At 45.6% G+C, this 23,828-nt stretch overlaps 1 protein-coding gene across 1 annotated transcript in view; it reads left to right on the forward strand.

Moving 5' to 3' along the window:
* Nucleotides 1-20,584: 20,584 nt before the first annotated feature.
* Gucy2c (guanylate cyclase 2C) overlaps nucleotides 20,585-23,828 on the forward strand; it is a 74,312-nt gene continuing 71,068 nt past the window's right edge. Inside the window, exon 1 of the mRNA XM_087904041.1 lies at nucleotides 20,585-21,015. Within this exon, the coding sequence (XP_087760167.1) occupies nucleotides 20,799-21,015 (217 nt within the window). The 5' untranslated portion in view covers nucleotides 20,585-20,798. The remainder of the gene's footprint in view (nucleotides 21,016-23,828) is intronic.

Genomic DNA, 23,828 nt, shown 5'->3' on the forward strand with positions numbered 1-23,828 from the left:
TCCGCCTCTCCTGCTCCCAGAGTATTGGGATTAAAGGTATGTGCACCACCACCTGGCCTTAGCTCACCTTTTAAAGAATATCAAATTGGAGCTAGAAGTTCAGCAAATTTTTGTTTAGTTTTCCCACATTGTCTGAGAGCCGGGATAGCTTGTTTTCTAATGTTTGGAGCAATTTCATTTTCCATGCTCCATAACCCTCACACATGTTTGCCGAAGGCTTTTCACTTCATTTATGATCTGGCATGGTTTCCTCTCTGAGATGAGTCTGTTCATGCTGCCCCAGGAAGTGATAGAACAGAGCTGTGAGCCTGGCTGGCGGGTGCCTGGGACCAAAGGGAAAGAAAATCACGAAGGCAGGCAGATTTTGTTCTTGGAAACCATCTTAACTGAAAACAACTGGCATTCATGGGTCTTGACTAAAACAACATGTATTTTATCATACTAAAAGAGTTTTATTTGAGCTGTATTTGAAATCAGTTTGTATGTTTTCTTTCTCTGCAGTAAATGTTTTTCTTGATATTATTGAATGCTTTTATTTAAGAAGTTATTCTAGAACTAAAGCCATGAAAACAAATACATCATTCTTCTCATCTAGATTTTTTTGATAGTAACAGAAAGATGATGTAAAAAAAAAAAAATAAAGAATGGCGGCTGGAAGAGATGGCTTAGCAGTTAAGAGCACTGGCTGCTCTTCTGGAGGACCTGGGCTCAATTCTCAGCCCATACATGGCAATTCACAACTGTCTGTAACTCCAATTCTGGGAATCTTCTGGCCTCTGCAGGGACCAGGCGTACATGTGATGCACAGACATACATGCAGGTAAAATACCTATACACATAAGATAGTAAAAATTTTGAAAATCGCCGAGAGGTGGTGGCACACGCCTTTAATCCCAGCACTCAGGAGGCAGAGGCAGAAGGATCTTGCGAGTTCAAGGCCAGTCTGGTCTGTAAGAGCTAATTCCAGGACAGGCTCCAAAGCTACAGGAAAACTGTCTTGGAAAAAAATTTAAAAAAATAATTAAAATAAATATGAAAAAATAATTTCTTTCACATCATGAATTTTTGTCATGACTGGATAATTTTATAAAGCATGTAGACTATTTTGGGCCCTTGGTAAATACTGTATGTTCTTATTGCCATACTAGTAAAATGACAATCTACTTGGAGTCTTAGAAAGAATAGCAATCTGGTTCAGTATTTTGAAAATGTCTTTTGGCCACAGTGTGGGAAATGAGCCATAAGAGACAGAAGCCCTAGCAGGGAGAGCAGTTAGAAGGGTCTGACAGCATCCTGTGTAAAAGAGAGGGGGTGTGGACAGGAATGTCAGCCAGTACAGGGGCAGAGATGAGGCCTTTTTAGAAGTATTCTGTCTGCAGAGCCATCAAGTACTCTGACCAAAAGCAACTCAGGGAAGGAAGGGACATTTCTAGGTCACAGTCCATCACTGAGAGGAGTCAGGGCAGGAATTCAAGCAGAAATTTGAGACTGTGGAGGAATGTCACTTACTGATAGCCCAGGACCACCTGCCTAGGGATGGTGCTGCCCACAGTGACTGGCTGTTGTTTGAGGTTTCTGTCCTGTCCAGCTCCCACAGTCGTTAAGTCCCAAAGAAATCACACAGAGGTCTACATTAACTACTGAAAGAGCACCCGGAGGGTGTCTCACACGCGTGGAGACCCATGCCCAAGAACCAGGTCTGAGAGCCACTGGATGCAAGAACAAGAGGCAAACTTTATTGTTCACAGGCCTGTGGGTGCTGCAGTCACATGGAGAACTGAGCACCCCGAGCTACGTCTTGGGGTATCTTTATATAGGCAGAAGCAATGTTACAGAAGCAAAAGCGCGGTTACAGGGGTCCCATTGGCCAGTTTGAATGAGGCGAGGGGTGAATTTGAGGGCAGGCCTCATGGTCCTTGGCCTGGATCAAAGAAACCAGATAACTGACCAGACCCTATCTCAAGCACATATGGTCGTCTTTTGAAGTCTTTGTTTTCACTCAGGCCAGAACATCTGGACCATAAATCCCCTGTCCTGCATCCTGATAAGGCTGTCCTGGATATCTCACCAGATGTCTGACCATAAATCCCCTGTCCTGCAGCCTGACAAGGCTGTCCTCGTTCTGACCTCAGGTATCCTGCTTTGCTCAGCATTCCGGGGGGCCCTTCTCTGAACTGAGCTTCTTTGCAAAATGACATAACTGTGGCTAAAATGAGTTGGGGTCCTTCACTACAAACTGATTGGCCCATTAGCTCAGGCTTCTTATTAACTCTTGTAACTTATATTAGTCCATTATTCTTATCTGTGCTAGCCACACAGTACCTTTTTCAGTGGTGTAGTTACATCCTTCTTCTTCTGTGTCTGGACAGGACTACAGAGGGAGCTTCCCTCTCCCCAGAATCCTCCTATTCTCATTGACCCACCTCTACTTCCTATCTGGTTATCCCACCTATACTTCCTACCTGGCTACTGGCCAACCAGCATTTATTTAAAACATAATTTACAGAATATAGACAATTGTCCCGCACCAACTGTCCCCTCCTAACATCAATTAACAGTCAAGATATTCCCACACAGACAGTCTGATCTAGACAATTTCTTGGTGGCCACCTTCCTCTGAGAAGATGCTAGGCTATGTCGAGCTGATAGTTAAGCTACAACAGATAATGAGGTTGGAAGAGGAGAAAGGCAGAGGGGTAAGTAGCCTAGGGCCCTGTTCTGGGCAAGCTGTTTGGGTTTCATTTTCACATCCCCATAGGCTGTCACAATATATCAGGTTCCTTCTTTGCTGTTGTTGTTAAATTGGTTTGAGAATTATTTTTATTCTATTTGTACGGTCATTTTGCCTTGTATATATACATGTGCATACATGCACACTGTGCACAGATGTGTGTGTGTGTGAGTGTGTGTGTGTGTGTGTGTGTGTGTGTGTGTGTGTGTGTATGTGTGCATGTGTGCATGCAGTACCCATGGAGGCCAGAAGAGGGCATCTGATTCCCTGGAGCTGCCCTGACTTGGATACTTAAACATAGAGTTCAGGAAGGAAACACAGGGTTCAAGATGTAAACTAAGATCAACATATAAAGAGATAATGTTCCAAGCAAAGAGTGGAAATGACTATTGGTGCAAACCTATAGCTCTTATTTTTGATTTCTAAAACTGCCTTTTGTTATTTTTTGATAAGTTAAAGCTATATAAAGTACGAAGTATATGATCATATCCTTAGCGCACATTTGAATCATTTTCACTTCCGTGTTCTGCTGTCTTATATTTCTGTTATCCTTTATAAGTCAAGTGTCAGGTTTTCTTCATTTCTTCCCAATCTCTTTTATTTTCTCCTATATATTCTGTTATTTAAACTGAGTTAATGCCATGTCTTTCTAGCCAGTTCCATACCCGCGCTCTCAGGAGCCTCTCGATATAAAGACCCAAGGAAATGAAACCGAAGCCTGCCAGAACTAATCGAAACACTGGCTCAATCGCTTACCCCTTCGTGAATTTCCTTCTTCTATAAAACAAAGAGAGGCTAATAAAACCCTCTGAAATGCTGCTGGGAAAATTAAACAAAGCGCTTTGGGGGACCAGACGTGATCAGTGAATTCTGAGAAAACCCTGAGGACACAGCAACGTGCTCCTCCCACACCCACGGCAGGGAGCTTTTGTGCGTGGTCTTCAGCCTCTTACTGAGCTCTTTGCGGACTTTCACTGAATGAAAGACGTTCCCTTTTGCCCTCTCGAACTTCCGCATTCACTTCCACCTCGACCCTCGGCCCTTGGAAGGTCTAAGCTCTTATCTTTAGAGCTAGCACTTTCTGTTTTCGATGCAGATCCCTCATTTGCCTCAGAGATAGAAGTGTTGAGGCAAGGAGACGAGGTTCGAGAAGCCAAACCCTGTCCTCTCTCATCAAGCCTTAGGTCATGATTTTCCTCCCTCAGACTTTCCTGAGCACGAGTTCCCGGACCCAACCCCTCCTCCTCCTACCCACAACCCCCAGTTCCCCTTCCCCACTCCAACTTCCACCCTCCCAACCCCGCCCCCTCAACCCTACCCCCGTCCCCAAGCCACCCGCATACCACATCCCCCTCAGCATTCCCTCCACCAGGCTCTCCTTTCCTCCTCATTTCCCCACCCTGGACACTGGGTTAAAGCTCTGGCCCGCACACTAGGTAGACCCTGCTCCGCCCCTGAGTAGATCACCACCTTCTCTTCGTGTGCTCTGTCTGGAATTGTTTTTGTTTGTTCGTCTGTTTGTTTTCTCTTGATATGGATACATCATCCCCCGGAATTGTGCCTCTGGGACCAGGGGTATTTCAAACCTGAGCCCGCCTCTCGGCCCTTGTTTCTTCTTTTAAACGCCAAAATTCATTAAGGTGCGATTTTAGTGTTCCTTAAACAAACAACAACACGATTTTCCTGTGGAGCGTCAGGGGCACAGCAGGAACACAAGAGAAAACTGTCAACAGGCGTTTACTTGATGAATACTGACCCTGCAGTCTCTCATGTTGTTGGGAGACTAAGACTAAGACAGGGATGCGGGTCACAGGAAAAAAAAAAAAAAAGACTCTCTTGTATCCAGGCACCAAGGAACCAACGTGAGGGAAAACGAAAGCATACTCAAGTAAGCGAGAAGAGGAGCCTTGTGAGCGGCCTGAGGGTGACAGGCACCCAGTGTCTTTGGATGTCCATGTGAGTGCCAGCCTACCCTGAGCCAGTGCCCTCCCACGCGCCCCTCCCACGCGCCGTATTTGTGTTTGCCCTATAGTCTTGGAAGTTTAAATCTACAACTTGAGGTGTGAGTTTTACTGTTTTAATGAGATAAATCTTATACCTAGGTGATTTTTCTAGGGCTCCACTATTGTCTTAAACAAGCTGCCAATAAAATATCTTTATAAATCTATTTAAATGTATTGCACATAACAACTCATTTTCCTCACTTCCCTCCCGCTCCTAGGGTCTCCGACCTCCTGCAAGCTTGCTGCCCATGTAGTGTTTGAAGACGGATTTGACCTCACTGATGTTTTCTTTGCCTTTTGTCATTTGCTGTTCTCCTTAGTTTGGAAGCTGAATTGTCTCATTATGACCCGTGTTCCTTCATTTTCTTGCAGTAAACACCAGACTGTGCCTCCCGTAGTCCATCAACCTCCTCGCCACTCTCCCTGCATCGCCAGCCTAGCCAGACCCAGATGCTCTCAAGCCTCTGCAGTTCCTGCTCCTGACTTGGAGACACCGATGCTGCTATGTGTATAGACAGAGCGATGCCAATCAACCTGGTTTTGTTTCTCATGAGGCGCTGACCTGTTTACTACATCTTGTTCCCTATAAAATACACAAATGGTGATAAAAATCCAACAACTTGGAAAACAATCAAATCATCACTACGGCCATCACCCCTACTATTTCTTTTTTAAAAAATACATATTTATTATGCATACAGTGTGCTGTTGGCATGTATGCCTACAGGTCAGAAGAGGGTACCAGGTCTCATTATAGATGGCTGTGAGTCACCATGTGGTTGCTGGGAATTGAACTCAGGTCCTCTGGAATAGTAGCCAGTGCTCTTAACCTCTGAACCATCTCTCCAGCCCAAACCCTACTATTTCTCTACCAATGTCTTAATCTGCCTCTGCAGCTTTCTTGATGATGAAATCAAAAATTTTAAATTACATTTTATTTCCTCAGGGAGAGAAAGAGAACATGAATATGCAGAACCACAGTGTGTGTATACGTGTGTGTGTGTGTGTGTGTGTGTGTGTGTGTGTGTGTCAGAGCACAACCCGAAAGGCTCTGTTTTCTCCTCCCACCATACTGGTCTTGGCGTTCCGTGCCTTCCGACTAAGCCATCTTGCCAACTCTGGGATAGCCTTTTAACTCACATCTTGCCCTATCCTTGTTTCTTCCTCTTTTTAAGATGTCTTTAATTTTTAAATATATGCAGGTACCTGCCCAAGTGTGCAGGTGCCTGTGGAGGCCAGAGACGTCAAATCCCCCCGGCGCTGGATGTATTGGATGTATAGGTGAGCATGAGCTCTTGACATGGGCGCTGACATTCAAACTCAGGTCATTTGCGAGAACAGCCTGTGTTCCTAACCGCTGAGCCATCTCTCTCCAACCCGCACCATCGTTTCTTGAATAAGACTGAAACTTCTTCCCGCTATTACTTTGCTATGCTGGAGTTGGCATTTTCTCACCACCCTCAGTGAAATCGGTTTCAGCTGAACACACTCTAAATTAAAATTACAGACGATGTAACTACTGCGCAAGCAGGATGGAGAAGTTAATTCTGCTGTTTAAAGGGGGCTAGAGAACACCAACAGCAGTGGAGCTGGGGTGAAGTTCAGTGGTGAGGCTGCTTCCTCTCCGTGCATTAAGTCCTAGGTTCTATTCCCGGCATCATGTAAGCCAGATGTGGTGTGACAAACTGGTAATTCCAGCTGTCTGCAATGGAAGCTATAGGGACAGAAGTTCAAGATCACCTGGGCCGGTGTGAAATACGTGAGACTTTCTCCAAGGAGGAGGAGGGGATGATTTCACTGGACCCCTGCTGGGCACCAAGTACTTCATAATACCGTGTTTTAACTGAATTAACACAAACTTCCCCACCTGAGATCGGCCTTTTGCTGGCAGCTCCAATATTTATTTCTAGAAGCTACGAGGCACATCTCGACGCTTCTCCAATAATCTTACTTACAACGCTGTGTTCTGTTATGACCCACTGAGCAGGAAGATCTCCAGAGGATGCCTCTGCCACAGCAGATGCCAAATGGTGCTGTCCTGCAGTCTCTCTTGCTTGCTGCCACAGCCTTTCCTTTTCCTGATGCTGTGGACCCTCAAGGTGACAAATCAGGGTAGGAGCAGAGGTCATCAGCTTCTGTGAGTGTGGTGGGGCTGGTGAGATGCAAAGACAGCTAATATTTATTACCCACCAAGCACTCTGTCAGGTCATTCCTTCAGGTCGTTGTTATTGTTGTTGCTGTCCTTTAAATTCCAGGCTCTGTTCCCCCGACTGTGGCATTCATCTACAGGGCTGAACTAGAGACAAGATTTGCAAAATTTGGCAGCTGAGTGCTGTAGTTCAGTGTTTGGCTGTTTCTCTGGGAAACAATGAATCACCTCCCAGGTGGCATCTCGGCCTCACATAAGTGGCTTTCTCTGAGTAAATCCCGTTAACCACCTGGCACACCTACCCACGTCCAAACTCCAGCACCAGTTGTGGCTTAGTATTTAAGCTGTCGAATGTGCTAGAATAAACAGTAGATTCACCTTGGAAAGCGGAGAGCTGAGCACTGACAAATTTAGGCAACCTGCCACCATTCATTCGCTTAACAAGCAGCCAAGTTAGGTTCAAGTCCCACCCATCGTGTTGCATTTATTAAGAATGTCAGGCTGCCTTCTGGAACTTCGAAAAGCTCATTGTCTCAAGACACACCGCACCATCCTGATGCTTTTCCTGCACTTGCAGACATGTTCTAAGGATGCATTGCTGACCTAGCCTGGCAGAGCCTCTGTCTGCGCTTCAGAGAACACGCCATGTTTTTCACTGCTTTTCCAAGCTATGGCTTTAGTAACAGAGAAAGTAACCCTTCAGGCACTCCAGGGTACAAGCCCCAAAGTAAAACCTGGCTTTTTCACCAGAAGGCAGAAACCCTTCATCAGGATTGAAGGATCACCCCAGGTAACTGTGTCAGTGAAGTCCACAGTCCTGTTTCCTTGCTTATGTCTGAGGTGAGACAACAGAGCTAGTTGCAAGACCTAGGGATCTTTGTTACAGCTAAACGACACCATAGCTTTCTCCAACTTATGCTTGCCATGGTACATAAACACAGCCTGCTGAGTAGAGAGGAGGCAGGAGGAGGGAGTACTGACAATGTTATGCCCAGATCCACAAAGCCCCCCAAAACAAACAAGGAGACTGAGTCCCATATGTAAAAGCAAAGAGCCTTTATTCTACATGAGTCTGCAAATTCAGACTCTCCATGTGTCTAATGTGTTGGAATGATTGGAGAGTCCTGAGTTCAATTAGAGTTGGGTTTTTATAGTAGTAAAGGTGAGGAATTTCTAAGGTTCAGGACCCCTGATTGACTGACATTTGTCTAGGGGTGTCCTGGTGAATATGTACTGGCAGGTGATCCTATCTACAGCAATTGGAACGTTAGGAATTTCCTTTGGATGTTGTGTTCTGCAGAGACCTGGACATCTTCTCATATTCCTGCAAATTAGGCACATGATACAAGGGACAGATCAGAAGGATTCAGCGGATATTTTAAGTTACTGTGTGACTGGTTTAAATACAATCACCACAGTGGCTGATTTGTTCATTCATGCTATGCACCAGTACAGACCAACTGCAGAGCCTTCAATACCTACATCTGTTCCCAGAAATAAAACATGCTTCCTTAAGGAAACACAGCAATGCCTTGTTTATTTTACTCACCTTGCTCTTTTAACGTCACCAGACTCCGGACCAGTGGGTCTCCCCGACCGGTTCTGTCTGAGCAGATCCCAGACGCTCAGCGTTCTGCTGTTTCTACTCTTTCCTCGCCTGCTTCTGCTTCATGGTCCCTGAGAATTCTTACATTTCCATTTCTTGTTATATAAAAATGATATGTCTGTATATGTTCGCATGTTCAGTCAGGTGTGGTGGCACATTCTTGTAATCCCAGCACTTGGGAGGAAGAAACAGAGCCATCAGGAGATCAAAGTCATCCTCAGCAACATAGGGAGTTGAAGTAAGCCTGAACTACATTAGGAAGGAAGGAGGGAGGGAGGGAGGAAGGGAAGAAAAGAAGGAGAGAAGACTGCATGTCTAAACCCAAACTGGTATTTGGTTTTTCTGTGTAAATAGTACATAAAAACCAGTATTTCCTCCTCAAAGAAACACAAATTTGTTAATTCAGGAATTGGAGCTGGGCATGGGGGCTTGTGTTTGTAATCTGAGTACTGGGGAGGCTGGGGCAGAAGAATCTCAAGTTCAAAGCCTGCCTGGGCTACAGAGTGAGTTCACATCCAGTTTAGGAAAGTTAGCAAAGACCTGTCTTAAACTTTTGTAGAAGGAGCGGTGGGCCGCTTCCCGCCGCCCGCCTCCCAGCTAGCTTTACCCGAAATAATTCCACGGAAACTGTATTCTTTTAAACACTGCTTGGCCCATTATCTGCAGCCTCTTATTGGCTAACTCTTACATATTGACCTAACCCATTTCTAATAATCTGTGTAGCACCACGAAGTGGTGGCTTACCAGGAGGATTCTAACCTGCGACTCTCTCGGAGAGGAGAGTCATGGCGTCTGACTGCCTCTGCTTTCTTCCTCCCACAATCCTGTTCTGTCTACTCCACCCACCTAAGGGCTGGCCTATCAAAAAGGCCAAGGCAGTTTCTTTATTAACCAATGAAAGTAACACAGACAGTTAACCCTCCTCCATCAAACTTTGTTATCTGAAGTGGATAAAAGGGCTCGGGGTATAGCTCAGAGGGAAATTACTTGCATAGCATCCGTGAGGCCCAGTGTTCAATCTCCAGTAAATGAGTGATTGAATTAATGAATGAGTGGATTGTAATTGTTGGATCCAGGTGGTATCGCACAATGATGGGGAACAGACCACTGAAGTCTATTAAATCAGAAGCAAACTTTATTCCAGAAAAAGAAAAAAAAAATCTCCATGGAACACACTTGACAGTAGTTTCTGTCCCGCCAGGTCCCGCAGCCATTCAGTTCCAAAGAAACACAGAAGTCTGCATTAATTATAAACTACTTGGTCTATTATCTCAGGCTTCTTATTAACTCTTATAACTTATAAAATTTATAATTATGCCGGGGGGTGGTGGTGCACGCCTTTAGTCCCAGCACTTGGGAGGCAGAGGCAGGTGGATCTCTGTGAGTTCGAGACCAGCCTGGTGTACAAGAGCTAGTTCTAGGACAGGTTCCAAAGCTACAGAGAAACCCTGTCTCAAAAAAAACAAATAATAATAATAATAACCCATAATTCTTCTCTGCGCTAGCCACATGGCTTGATATCTTTTATCAGTGAGGCATTCTCATCTTGCTTCCCTCATGTCTGGGTGATGACTGCAGACTGCATCTTTCTTTTTCCCAGAATTCTTCTCATTGCCCTGCCTCTACTTCCTGCCTGGTCACCCCACCTATACTTCCTGTCTGGCTACTGGCCAATTAGCATTGTATTAAAGCAGTACAACTCAAATCTTCACAGGGTACAAGATCATTGTCCCACAGCAGCACACAAAGCTTCTCAGCTAAAGCTGTGACCACAGCCAGAGATGGGACTTCTGTAGCCGTGGCCATGGACTGTTTCTGAGCTTCCCTTACTATAGCAAGAAGCAAGCATGAACAAGAGAACTTCTACAATCTCGAGGTAAAACTCAGATACAAATTGCTTTATTAAAACAACTTTCATTAACAGAGTTTTTCTGTTAAACTAGTGTTTGTGTTTAGCCCATTGATCCTGGCGCTTTCTGATGGTTTTTATCAAAGCTCTGCACTCCCCTCATTGCACAGCAGGGAAGGGTATGGGACACTACACAACCAAATTGTCACATACATCCCATCATTTAAAAGTTAACTCAGCTCTCGTCAGTTGCTCTTCATGAGTGGCTGGGAGGTTATCTAAAAGCTGACCGTCAGTTTGCAGAGGGACCCTCAGTTTGCAGACGGGGCTAGCTATCAGTTGTAAAGCAAAGCAATCCACTGTTAATAGTTAATCCTTAAGCTGCTGAAAAAACTGCTGACGGTCTGCTCTCATTCTCCTAGCCTTACAACTTTATATTTCTTTAAGTTTACATTACTATTTCTGGAACCTACATTTCTATATCCTTATTCTTGGACTGTTCAGTAATGATATTCTGTTTATGTCTTAACAAATAAAGCTTGCCTGAGGATCAGAGTGCAGAACTAAGCCACTTTAGACCAGGGAATGGTGGTACACACCTTTAATCCCTGGACTTGGGAGACAGAGGCAGAGGGAATTCTATTAGTTCAAGGCCACCCTGAGCTACACAAGATTGAGTCTGTCTAAAAGAGAAACAGAGATCCCACAAAGGTGATTCCAGCACTTGGAATCTCACTTATTCATTTATTTATTTATTTATTTATTTTTATTGCGTATACAAGAGGGCACCAGATCTCATTGAAGATGATTGTGAACCACCATGTGGTTGCTGGGAATTGGACTCAGGACCTCTGGAAGAACAGTCAGTGCTCTTAACCTCTGAGCCACCTCTCCAGCCCTGTGATTCCACACCTTTAATCGAGGCACTAGGGAGGTGGAGACAGGAGTGATATGGCTGGGCAGAGAATGGAATATAAGGTGGGAGGAAACAGGAACTCAGTGTAGTCTGGGGTTTGGTGGAGACAGATGAAGTCTGGGAATGCAGTCTGAGGACAGGATCACCCCCTTGATGTGAGCATTGGTAGAGGTAAAAAAATTCTCATGTGCCTGGTGTAATTCCTTTAGCCACCGGTAAGGCTGCACTTTTGGGTTCTGAAGCCGGCGCATGTACCCCTCTGTGTGTGCATGAGTGGGTCACCCACCATCTGTGTCACCAGTGTCTGACGCAGAAGCCCCCCCCCCTCGCCCGTGGCAGGCGCAGGGCGTAGCATCGCCCATCATCAGCGTCTGACGGGGTCACGTGTTCCCTCCTCTCCTCCCCCCCTCCCCCCCCACCGTGTGCATGTGCTAGGAAGCCTTCAAAAGCTAAACGCACCATTCCTACGCTCTCTTCCTCTTCTCTTCTGTCCACACCATTTCCTGAAGCTCGTGTGCACATAATCCTTAATAAACTCCTACATGGGTTCATTCCTGTCTCATGTTCTCTCCTCATTTCTGCCGGACATTTTCACCTGGCCCCTCGGCTTCTCTGATCTTCAGCATTAACCTCTATATCGATGAATTTTTATTATTAAGACCAACTAGAATTTATGCTACAGTGGATGAACGAAAAAATAGGTAAAACTAGCAAATTTGAGTGCAGAGGGAGCCTTAGTAAGCACACAACGTATACGGAAGGAACAAAAATCCAGGCGTCCGCTGGCTCCACGGAGTCGTTGCCCATTGTGGCTAACCTCTGAGTCTCTGGGGCAGTCAGCTAGAAGGGCTCACCAAAGCATTCTTCTGTCCAGATTCAGGCAGAATCTCTTGTGTGGTGCTCACCACCAAGTCTTCAAGTTTCAGTTTCATTCTTCTTTGCTAACGGTCCTTCTGAAGGGTAGCCATGCTGAGATGAGGGGACAAGAAGGGAGGATTCTGGACTGAACAACTGTGTCCTTTGGGGCAAATGTGGGAGGAGCCAATGCTCCCATTACGAACAGAAAGCACGTAAGAGTCCTCCCACATGTTGCCCGAAACAAGCAGTAGCAAATGCAGGTGGTTTGCTCAGCACTCTGACTTTAGGGAGGTAAACCCAAAGGACACGGGACACATCGCTGCCAATCACTCCAACCCCCTTGCTTCGCTGTTTAGCTCTGACCTTGAAACTCTTTCAGCACAACCTGCCTCCCTTTATGACAGCCTCCGTGTTAATAGTTTTACAACATAAAGACGGATAACTTCATCTTAAAGGATTCAGAGGAGACTGTTATCTTGGTCCCTCACATTTGAAGTTCTTGTCCCGGTAACACAGCGTTGCCAGAGGGTTCCAGAACCTGCCTTTACTTGTTATCATTCTTTCTTTTTTTCTTTCTCTTTGCTTTTTTTTTCTTTCTCTTTGCTTCCGCTGTTCTTTGCGTTTGATTGCCTCCCCGACCCCTGACATGACTTTCCTTCACGCTTGCAATTTCCAGGAGGAATTTTAAAAGAACATTGGTTTATGCCCCCGCTTCTCCTCCTGCCTCAGAAAATGAGAAAGGCAATGGACTAATGAAAACAAACCCAGTAACTCATGAACCATCCCCCACAGCAAAGGTGCCTACGTGTTTCTGATGAGTGCGTGCTTTCTACAGCCTGTGTTCATTCTCCAGACATCCACCAAAATGTCTGTTTTGTTGCCATGACAATACAGGCACATCTTAAAGAAGGGGGTGGGCAGTATTTGACTTGCTGTTTGAGGGTATAATCCATCAATGTGGGAAAGCTGTGCCACAAAGAGGAGGTCCAGGTGAACTAACAGGGTGGGTCACATTGCTTCAGCACTGCAGAATCAGACAAGAGAGAGATTCCACCTATTTTCTCCTTTGTATTCTATTCACGCCCCGGGCCATGGAATGGGACCACTCACTCTGCAGGCAGGTCTTGTCTGTTCAGTTAGTCCTCTTGGGACACACCCTTACAGACATGCCCAGATGGTTCTAAAGGTTCCACCCGGATGTTTCCAAATGGTTCTAAATCTCCACCAAGCTAACAATGAAGATTAACCACCACGAGTCCAGGCCTCGTCAGCTTGTCACTTTCAAGTCATGAGATTCTACGGCGATCCCTAAAGTCTCATGGTCATACAACGCGACAGGAGAGAACGTAGCTCCTCAATGTCTTAATTGTCCCAAAATTGTTCAAAAGACCCGAAGACTCTTGTGAGACTCATGGCAATCTCTTAACTATAAACCAATGTAAAATCTTGCAATAAGCTACATCTTCTGTTGGACTAGAAGTCCAAACATCAGGAAGGAGTTGCTCCAGACACCACTCTCATAACCACAATTGATGCAAAAGCAAGAGGATTTTTATTCTGTCATGACAGGGCCCTTCAGGTTCGGGATATAAAGGACATCCGATAGCTATTACAGTCCATCTTTTAAAGCAAAAAGCCACAGACACAAGGGGGGAACCTGTAGGTTGTTTTCCAACTTATTGGATTGGCTTATTTAAAAGGTCACTAGCAGTGATTGGTCTATTTCAGGGCAGGAGAATAGCTGCGTGGTCAGGTGAGATAAAGGGAGCATCTGTGGGCCATCCTGGCCTTGTTCTAGTGACTAAATCAAACATCAGGAACCGAGTCAACATCTGTGGGTTCTCTTTGCCTTAATTCCCAGAATGGAGTTATGTTTGAAGGTTATTCACAAGGACACAGGAGGATGAGCAGTCCAGCATGTATGTGTGTGTGGGCGACTGTCCCGTTTCCAAGAGAGAGTGAGTGTAAGGTTTTAGAAAAATGTCTTAGGGTTGAGGAGGCTTACAAATGCATTTAGAGTCTTTCACTTCCATTATATAACAAAACAAATTAAACATTGCCATTATAAAAAGAAAGAATGGGAAGCACAATAAAACCCAACCAGACAACACCAAATTTTCCATTTCCAGGTCCAACAGGGAGAGCTTGTGGTGGAGTCATCCGGGCTCCAAAAGCCTTGGGTAGCCATGCCCCTCTAGATCATGTGACCTCTCCAACACACCTGTGGCTTTCCTCAGCTGACACCTGCAGTGCTGGCACCTCCAGCGCCTTGGGAGTCTCTGTTGCAACTCAAGTTTCACCTTTCTGGTCTCATGCATTGGTCTCCTGGAGCCGCTTGCTAAGAATCTGATGGTACCCCGTATTGCTTGGCCTCAGAGGATTTCTGGAACCTTGGTGCAAGCCTCTGCGACCTCCTTAACATTACATTTTCCACACCTCTGAAGCCATTTGGAAGCATCTCAGTTGGTGCTCTCTTCTTTCCAATTAATTTGAATACAAGCTGGAGTTAACTGTAGGTTGGACTTGAACTCGGTCCCCTCACCTATTGTCCCAGTGCATAGCAGGAAGTTTCCCTTTATTGATTCTAATTCTTTTTTTTAATTATTATTTTTTTATTTTTTTTTATTTTTTTATTTTTTTTTATTTTTTTATTTAATTTTTACTGGGAACCCCTCCAGAATCAAGTCTCTTGCAAACCCTAAAATGGCTCCCTTAGCTGAGATATAAACCTCCCTGCTCCCACAGCCATCCTTCCTCCCTCCCCCCGATTCTAATTCTTTTTAACAATTACAGATGCTTGATTTGAACCCTGCTTGTCAGCAATTTTCAGGCCATTCCTATTCCTTCCTTCATCAACAGTACATTTTTTCAGATTTTTCTACTCTGTCTTATTGTATTTCTGACTTAGAACACTAGGATGTGGGATTCCCCTCTGTATGCTATGAATACCATTAGGTAATAAAGAAGCTGCTTTGGGCCTATTGCATCGCAGAATAGAGCAAGGCAGGAATTCCAAGCAGAGAGAGGAGGAGAAAGTAGGCGGAGTCAAGGAGACACCATGTAGTCACAGCAGAAGACAGACACCAGACAGATGGAACCTTACCAGTAAGCCACAAGCCACAACCACATGGCAACACAGATTAATAGGGATGGGTTAATTTAAGATGTAAGATGTGAGTTATTACTTACAGAAATACACTTAAGCTATTGACCAAATAGTACGTAATTCATATAGTTTCTGTGTGGTTATTTCAGGTCTGGGTGTTCGGGAGCACGAACAAGCAGCCTCCGCCAACAGCACTAAGCAATAACCATGACACAACCCGATGTTATACTGTCTTGAAATCTTCTCCCCCAAACCACCTTATCCCTTGCTCTTCAATTTAGCCTTACTCAAGGTTTACTTCAGGGCACTGGCAGAATACAGCCTGATTCTCCTCCATAATGTTGCATAAACGGCCTCTGGTCTAATTCTCAGTGGAGGCTTTTTTCTCTTTGAAGCTTCATGAGCCAGGCTCTTGCTGTCTGAACGTATCTCAGACTTCTAGTCTTCTGGACTCTGAGGGTTTCTGCAATCAGCGCCTGTGAACTCTCCCACAGAGTTCAGTTCTAAGAACCACGTGGTCAGGTTTACCATAGCCACGACCTTCCTTTAGTACCAAGCTCCTGTCTTACTTACTGTCTCATTGCTGTGGCAAAATATTGGACAAAAACAGCTTCAGAGGGGAAGGTTTTATTGGCTTGTAGTTTGCAGGCCCAGCCCATCAGAGTAGGATAGGCATGGTGACGGAAACCGCTTTAGCTACGGCCAAGAGCCGGAGGAGGTTGGTACACTGTGTCCAGAGTCGAGAAGAACAGCAGAATTAGTCTTGGGGTCCCACTCCCTTTCTCCCCTCCACTCAGTCTGGGAGCCCAGAAACCCACTTTCAAAGTGAGTCTGCCTCCCTCAGCTAATCCTTTCTGGAAACACCCTTCTAGTGTTGGTCTCCGAGGTGAATCTAAGTCCCTGCAAGTTAACAGTCGAGACCGACCATCATACTCTCTAAGGACCATGACCACCATCTATCCCTCAGTACAGCCCACCCGGCCCTGTTAGATGACCACAGCAGCCTTCTCTTCCATAGAAACGGAGCCCTGTGAAGCCTGAGCACCCACCTGCTTTCTCTGGGAGACTTGGGGTTGAACTCACTACGCTCCACATCAACCATGCCCAAAGCTCCAGCCCTTGTATTGCATCTCCTCCAGCTTCCTTTCCTGACCCTACTACCCTCTCTCCCCCGATATCCTGTGCATCTCCTCCAGCTTCCTTTCCTGACCCTACTACCCTCTCTCCCCTGATATCCTGGACTTCCCGTCCTTTATTCAGTCACCTGGGTCCTCAGGACTACCTGTGCCATAACCAACAAATGCCTTGTTATGCTGTATTTCTTCATAGACTGTTTCCTACCCCCCCCCCCCTTGCTTATTTCAGCAGGATAAAGAGATGAGGCCTTAGGGATGTGGTGCACAGGGGTGCAAAGGTCATAGTATTCTGTATCTTAGGTGTTCGAAATGTGACATGTGAGTCTTCATTTTACATCTTAACCTGTACATGTTCACGGCCATTCTTCCAACCTGCATACTTATCCTTTGTATGTTGATGTACTTTGTCATTTGGAAAGAGTTATTTAAAAGGCAGCCTCTGGTCTTTGATTTATATATGATGTAGTCACCACTCTCCGGCCCTTTCTGTGAACTGCTGTGATTTCTGGAGCTTTTCTTCTCCCCAGTCTGCTATTGCATGGACTGGTCTTACCCTCAAGCAAGGGCCTGCCATTTACTTCAGCGATATTCTTGCTGATGGAGGTCCTGCCTAGCAAACCAGACTCACAGTTCCTTTAGCCCCTTTATTCAAATGTATTGCCCTCCACCTCCTTAGTCAGCCACCCTGAGCTATTTAAATCAGTGATGCAGAGAACTCAGCCCCTGCTTCAGCCTGCCCTCTAGGTCACTACTCCAAGAGCTCCAGGTTATTCTGCATTTCTACACCACTGGCTCACCAAGCCTTCAAAATCTCTATTCCATTCATTTCCCCATTCCTGTCTGCAGCCACTTGTTTGGATTCGGTTGTTTGTTGTTGCTGTTGCTGTTTGGTTTTTAGACAGGGTGCTGCAGTGTAACTCAGGCTGGCCTTGCTCACAAACCTCCTCCACCCACCCAGTGCTGGCATTGCTGCATACCGCTATGTCTAGCTCTTCATTCAGTTTGGTGTTGCAGTCTGCCTCTTTAGATACTCCTTTTTTATTCTAATTTTTCAAACCCGCTAATTTCTTTTTATTGCTCCTCCCTAGAAATTTCCCATTACTAAGTAGCCAGTCACTCATTTTCCTGTGTCTATTCCTAAGCAGTTGAACTTTGCTGGAGAAAAAAAAAATCATAAAACCCAAGTGACAAGTATCAGAACCTCACCATCCACAGCTAAGCAGCCTCTGGCGCGCCCCATAGCTCCTTCATTCACTCATTACAGGAGCTTCCTAAGGTCCGCCTTTCTCTCTAAGCCTGTGGCTATTCCAGCTCTCCAACTCAGCAGACACCTTGGGAGGAGAATTTAAATCAAGACGCCACATTCACCATGGGGCTCGAAGTCATGTCTAGCAGCAAGCACATGTTTCAAGCATCACATCAAACTGCTGCCCGCTGTCTTGAGAATCCCTTGCTTTGCAGTTTCCCAAACCATTTTTTTTTAAGATTTATTTATTTAGTTATGTGTACAGTGTTCTGCCTGCATGTGTCCTTGCAAGCCAGAAGAGGGCACCAGATCTTGTTAGAGATGGTTATGATCCACCATGGGGTTGCTGGGAATTGAACTCAGCAGTCAGTGCTCTTAACCTCTGAGCCATCTCTCCAGCCCCGTGAACCATCTCTTAATTACCTCTCTTCGTCTCTGCCTTTCCCCCTCCCTTTATACCAACTCTTTCCTATCAACATTTCAACAATCCAACTTCTGCCCTAAGAAAAACAACCCTTGTACTGAGGTCCGCTTTCCAGTTGGCCCTCTGCTTCCCCTCCACTTCCATCAAGACAGACAGTCCTTTTCAACAGCTGAGTAGGCTTCTGGGATCCGCCTAATTTTCAGGTTCTTGGCTGCCATGAACAGAGAAGGCTCATGAGCGCATTGATTTGGAGAGATTGCTCAGCAGTTAAAGGTGCTTATTGCTCTTGCAGGGAATCTAGGCTTGATTCCAAGCACAGAACCACTGTAGCTGTGGTTTCAGGGGATCCGACACTCTCTTCTGGCCTCCGTGGGTACCTGGATGCACATGCTGCAAATAAACTTATGAAGGCACACACACACATAGATAGATAGATAGATAGATAGATAGATAGATAGATAGATAGATAGATAGACAGATCTTTAAAAAAAATGAGTCCGATGTAAAGTGCCATTTATTTTTAGTAATCCTTTCCACTGGTATCTGATTTAAGGAACAGTTCACAATGTGGTTCTTTTACCTGTACTAACTGCACCTGAACCAAACACCAGAACCAGTCAGGCTCGGGCAAAGGAACCAATGCTAAAGCAAACAATCCCAATCCTGTGCCAGGAGGCAGACTTCCTACCGCTAATCACCCATAGAGTCTGTTCCGAGCTATGTCCTGAAGATCAATCATATCCTCGTAGGTCCTGCAAAAGTGGATGACATCAGCTAGGAAATTAGGAAACAGACACCCCAGAAATGCCATTCAACCCCCTATAAGGAGTTGCAGTATAGATTTTACAGATGTCATTGGGGCGGAAAGCTTACTTCTGTGTAGATAGGTTGGACTTACCAGCAGTTCAAATACTTTTCTTGGGAATATTGAAAATGCAATTTAATTACATCTATGAACTAAGATGCATACTGCTAATTAACATACTTATTTTCCCAGTTTTAAGTCAATGTTGGAAGCAATGATAGTTTGACCCAGCAGACAGTGCCTCTGTTTTTAATCCCTAACCTCTGTTTAAAGGCAGGTTCTCCTCCCCCCATCTGCACAGAGGGGCATAAAATCCACCTGCCCCAGACAGAAGTTGCGACCTCTGAAACCTGCTGCTCTTTTAGCGCCCAGTGCTCAGCAGACACCACTAACATCAGCCTCGCCGAGCCCCTCAGGAGCCGCCCTTGAGTCCTCCCTCTCCTTGAGATCTCGAATTCAATAAAATATCAAGTCCCATCCATCTCGTTTTTTGGCTGTGTTGAACCATCTCCACTTCCTCCGTCTCCCCCTGGGTCTCCTTCAACTCTCGTGGACCACAGACATAGACTCCTTGTGAATTCTCTGATCCTATGTTTGCCTCTCTCTAGGACATTTCCTCCTCAACACAAGAGTGGTCTTCTCAAAAGTCACACGATGGACTGTGTACTTGGGTCAGTAAGCAAGGAGCTTACCACACAAGTGTGAGAACCTGAATTTGGATTCTCAGGACTCACGGGCAATCAGATACGGTAGTGTACGACGGAATCCCAGCATGGCCACAGGGGAACTACCAGGCCAGCTGGTCTACCATGCACAGCTGCAATCTCAGAGATCCCGTCTTGAGATGGAACACTGGTACCAACACTGAAGGCTGCCCTCTGACCTCTCTGTGTGCATACACACAAGGTTCTTTTTTTTTCTTAAGTTATTTGATTCATGTCAATGACTAAGTTAAATCCTCAGCATCACAAATTTAAAAAAATAAAAAATTCACCATGGAAAATTCCCTCTATGACTTTTAGAACACAGTCTAAACCCCTAATATATTATCCAGGCCATGGTCTGCCTCCGCCTGTTCTTCTGATATCTGTTACCACCTGACTCATAGCTCGCTACTTCCCAGCCACGCTGTAGCTCTCAGTTCCTCAAACACACCTCGCCTCTTCCCACCCCTGTGTCTTCACACAATCCATTCCCCTGACTAGCGTTTGTCCTCTTCCCGTTCAGCTAAAGCCCCTTTCCTTCAGATCTCAGCTTAGAGACACTTACGGTCTCAGGGAAGCTTCCTTCACTTTCTGGAATACATTAGGCTAATTTTCCGTGTGTTCCCAGACCACTCATTGTTTTCTTCATTGTTGATGTTAGCTGTCCATCAGCCTGATGTTTATCTGCCCCATCCGAACGAATGCATGATCCAGAAGGACATTCACGTATCCACATCATTCATGATTGTGTCTCCAGAGCCTTGCTACTGTCCAACACATGGTGAAGTAGCGCTACATGGAGGCTCCCTGAATGAGGGATGCACGGCTCTTCCTGGTAGAGGTTTCCATTTTGATGTGCAGCTAAAGCCATCACGTGTGTGCTTTCCCGAAGCCCTTCGACCTTTATTTTCCATTTCATAAAGCCTGTTATGTAAAATATACTGCTCCCTTCCTCTCTTCCCTCTTCCCAGTGATGTGGCACAAACTGGTGTATTTTTATTGGACGAGGCCCTGGTAATCCTGCCGTTTATAGCTCTGACCTTTCTGTGTGCAAACACACAAAGTGAACTTTGCTTTACCTCCGACCATAATGTACCTGCTAATTACCGGCAGGCAGGCTGAGTCTCACGGCCCGTGTGACCAGTGTGGCGAGACCAGAAAGGTGCGTGGGGAAGAGAGGATTCTGCTAGCGGCTGTCTAAACAGACTCACTGCGTCTCCATAAGCCATCAACCCCGGGGGCATGGTGCTGAGGTGAGCCGGGTCATGAAGACATCACTGCTGGCCTTGGCTGTGTGGTTGCTGCTCTTCCAGCCCGGGAGGACATTCTGGACCTCTCAGTTAAGGAAGAACTGCTATAATGGCAACTACCATATCAGTGTCCTGATGATGAACAATTCGGCCTACAATGAGCCCTTGGATAACTTGAAAAAGGCTGTGAATGACGGCCTGGACATAGTGCGGGAGCGCCTGAGTGAAGCCGGTAAGCATGTGGGAAAGGAATCCGCCCTTCTTCGTACCACCCTTTGCTAGGCTTCTGGGCAGAGACCTTGTAGATTGCCTGATGGCCCAAACTCCTCTACGTTTATCTCGAAACCCCATGCGTTCCTTCCTGTGGAGAAGGGTGAGCTTACGGTCCACCCCACCCTGCTGGAAGAAAAGGGGAATCCCTTACAGTAGTGACAGACCCAGCTTAAAACCGGATCTGGTGCCTAGCCTGAGACACCGCGCTTCCTTCTGTAGCCATTCAGATGCAAGATGTGGCCTGGACCTGGGGTCTCAGAGGGTTTCTGGTCAAGAGGGAAGAAACTCACATAGGTATTGAAACTTTCTCTGGACCTTGTGTCCATGGAAAGATTTTCTCTGACTGTGTGTTCTTCCTGTCTCCCATGGCTCCCACTATCAGATACGGCCAGGTTAAACGTTTGCAGTCGGTGCTGATCATTGCCTTTCTTGACCTTATCGTCTACTAATAAAAACCAATTTTATAACTTGACGTAAAACATGTAAAGAAAAAGCAAGAGCCTACAATAATTTGGCACCGCCTGCACGCTCTTTATTGGTGACTTGTCTTGGGGAATGTGTTGATCAGTATGGCACAGGGACATCTCGCAGCCTCGGTGTCGGTGTCTTGCCATATTGTCCCATGCGTGACTTTCGTAGGGCTACATCGCCATGTGAATGTTCACAAGGTGTCCCTTGGACTAGATACCACCGAAAACCATCTACAAAAGTCTCTTGTAGAAAAATATCTAATTGCTTTTAGTTTCTTGTGGTTCTTTTTTATAATACTACAAACCTTTTCCTTACGCATAGTTTGCTCCATCCCCTGAGACTACATTACCACAAGTAGAATTACTGAGTCAGTAAGTACTTGATACATCCTAATGGTTACTTCCAGTCTTAAAGATGGCATATATTAATTTTCTGTTTAAAATCTCACAGGGTTGAGAGCAACAGTTGTATATACATAAGAACTGCACTGATTTCTGTGTTACCTCCCCAGCTGTGTCAATGCTAGATTCAGATACACATGAAAAGGTCTGTACTAGAACTGGGAGGCTGTGTAATAACACGTACATGTCTGCTGAGGTCATGTAATAATTCACACATGCGTACTGAGGCAGTGTGGACCAGTGGGAGGGACGCTGGGTCTGAAATCTAAGAACTTAAGATTAAGATTCTCTGTGTCACCCTGGCTGTCAACACCATTTCCATCTCCATCTCTCGGAGACTCCATTTGTTTCCTGAGTGTCCGTCATGTGCCAGGGAAGTTCTGGAGAGTTTTGGTACACCGTCTCCTCAGTTACGGCAACTCTGTGGGCATGGTGCCATGGTGGACACTGGTCTCGGTCACTTTGTACAAGGTCCATTTAAACGAGATGCAGACCCGTGTCTGTCTGAGTTCAAAGAGTGTATCATTTAAATGAGATGCAGACTACTCATGTCTGTTCGAGTTCCGCGAGTGTATCATTTAAATGAGATGTAGACCCATGTCCGTCCGAGTCCCGCGAGTGTACCATACTGCCATTGTAATACCCCACCACTAACCGAACTTTTCATTAAGGCAAAACAATGGGATATTATCAGCAGCAAAGATTTCCATTCGGATAGAACTTGGCTTGTATTCCTGTCTATTTACCATTGAGCAAGCTGAAACAAGTTACCTAACTTCCCTGAAGCTCAGTGTCCTCACCTATAAAACCAGGATAAGTGGCCGTCATGGCGTGCGGGTAAAGTGTGGGTTCAATGGGAAAACTATAGGAGTACTTCTGTACTGAAACACAAGAGCACTCCGTAAACGGCGGTTGTTTTAGCATCTCTGCGATCCATGCTGATGTCGTTAAGAGAATGCATTGCCTGGTGCATCAAATAAACAGGGGAGGATAGTGGGTCACTTCTTGGAATCTGAGTTCATGCAGAACTCAGAATCTGAAATTCTGCTCCACCACTTACCAACTGAGTGGCATTTCAGTCATGTAACAGTTATAATGCTGAGGGGGAAGAAAGGGTTAATAAGTAGATGTTGTATGGAGGTGGAAGAAGAAACAGAGATGCCTAGAAGCTGGCACTTGAAAACCCATTCTGTAATATTTTCAAACACACTAAACACAAGAGGAGCAGGTTAGAGACGAGAAAGACACATTGTATTCTAAATATGTCAAGCATGTCATTTGGAAACTAATTTAAAACACTGTGTGAGGGCTATATTGGGAAATATTGATAATTTAAATTGTGGGTGATATTTCAACATAAGCGATCAGGTTTTTTGTTTGTTTGATTTAGAACTTAGTTAGGCTACGTGGATACTGAAGAATTATTAGAAAGGACTGGGGAAAATGGTAGAGCTAGTATGGAAAAAGACTCCTTCAGACCCAATGCCTCAGATCCTTGGGGATGTGTGTTCCATGGCTAAACACACAGCCCTTACCTGTGTGTGGTCTCATGTGATGAGGTCCGTCCCCCCAGACCTCACTCAGCATGTAGATGCCACTTCAACCCCATCCTCAAAGCCCTGGGGAGGAAAGTGGGGTTTCCGAGACCACAGTAAGGTCTTCAGCTTTCTACCATCTTCTGAGGCTTGAGCTCTCTGGTGGGGTCGGGCTGTGCTGGGGTTAGGATGGAAAGCGTTACTTGGGGGGCATCTTATTTAAGATTTCAGCTGCTGGGATAAAACACCATGGCCAAGAGCAACTTGGGCAGGAAAGGGTTTATTTCATCTTATCCCTTATAGTCCATCATCAAGGGAAATCAGGCTAGGGACCCAGAGACAGGAGCTGATACAGTGGCCATGGA

Source organism: Myodes glareolus, chromosome 3 (genome assembly GCF_982192425.1).
Source record: "Myodes glareolus chromosome 3, mMyoGla1.1, whole genome shotgun sequence".
Lineage (NCBI taxonomy): Eukaryota > Metazoa > Chordata > Mammalia > Rodentia > Cricetidae > Myodes > Myodes glareolus.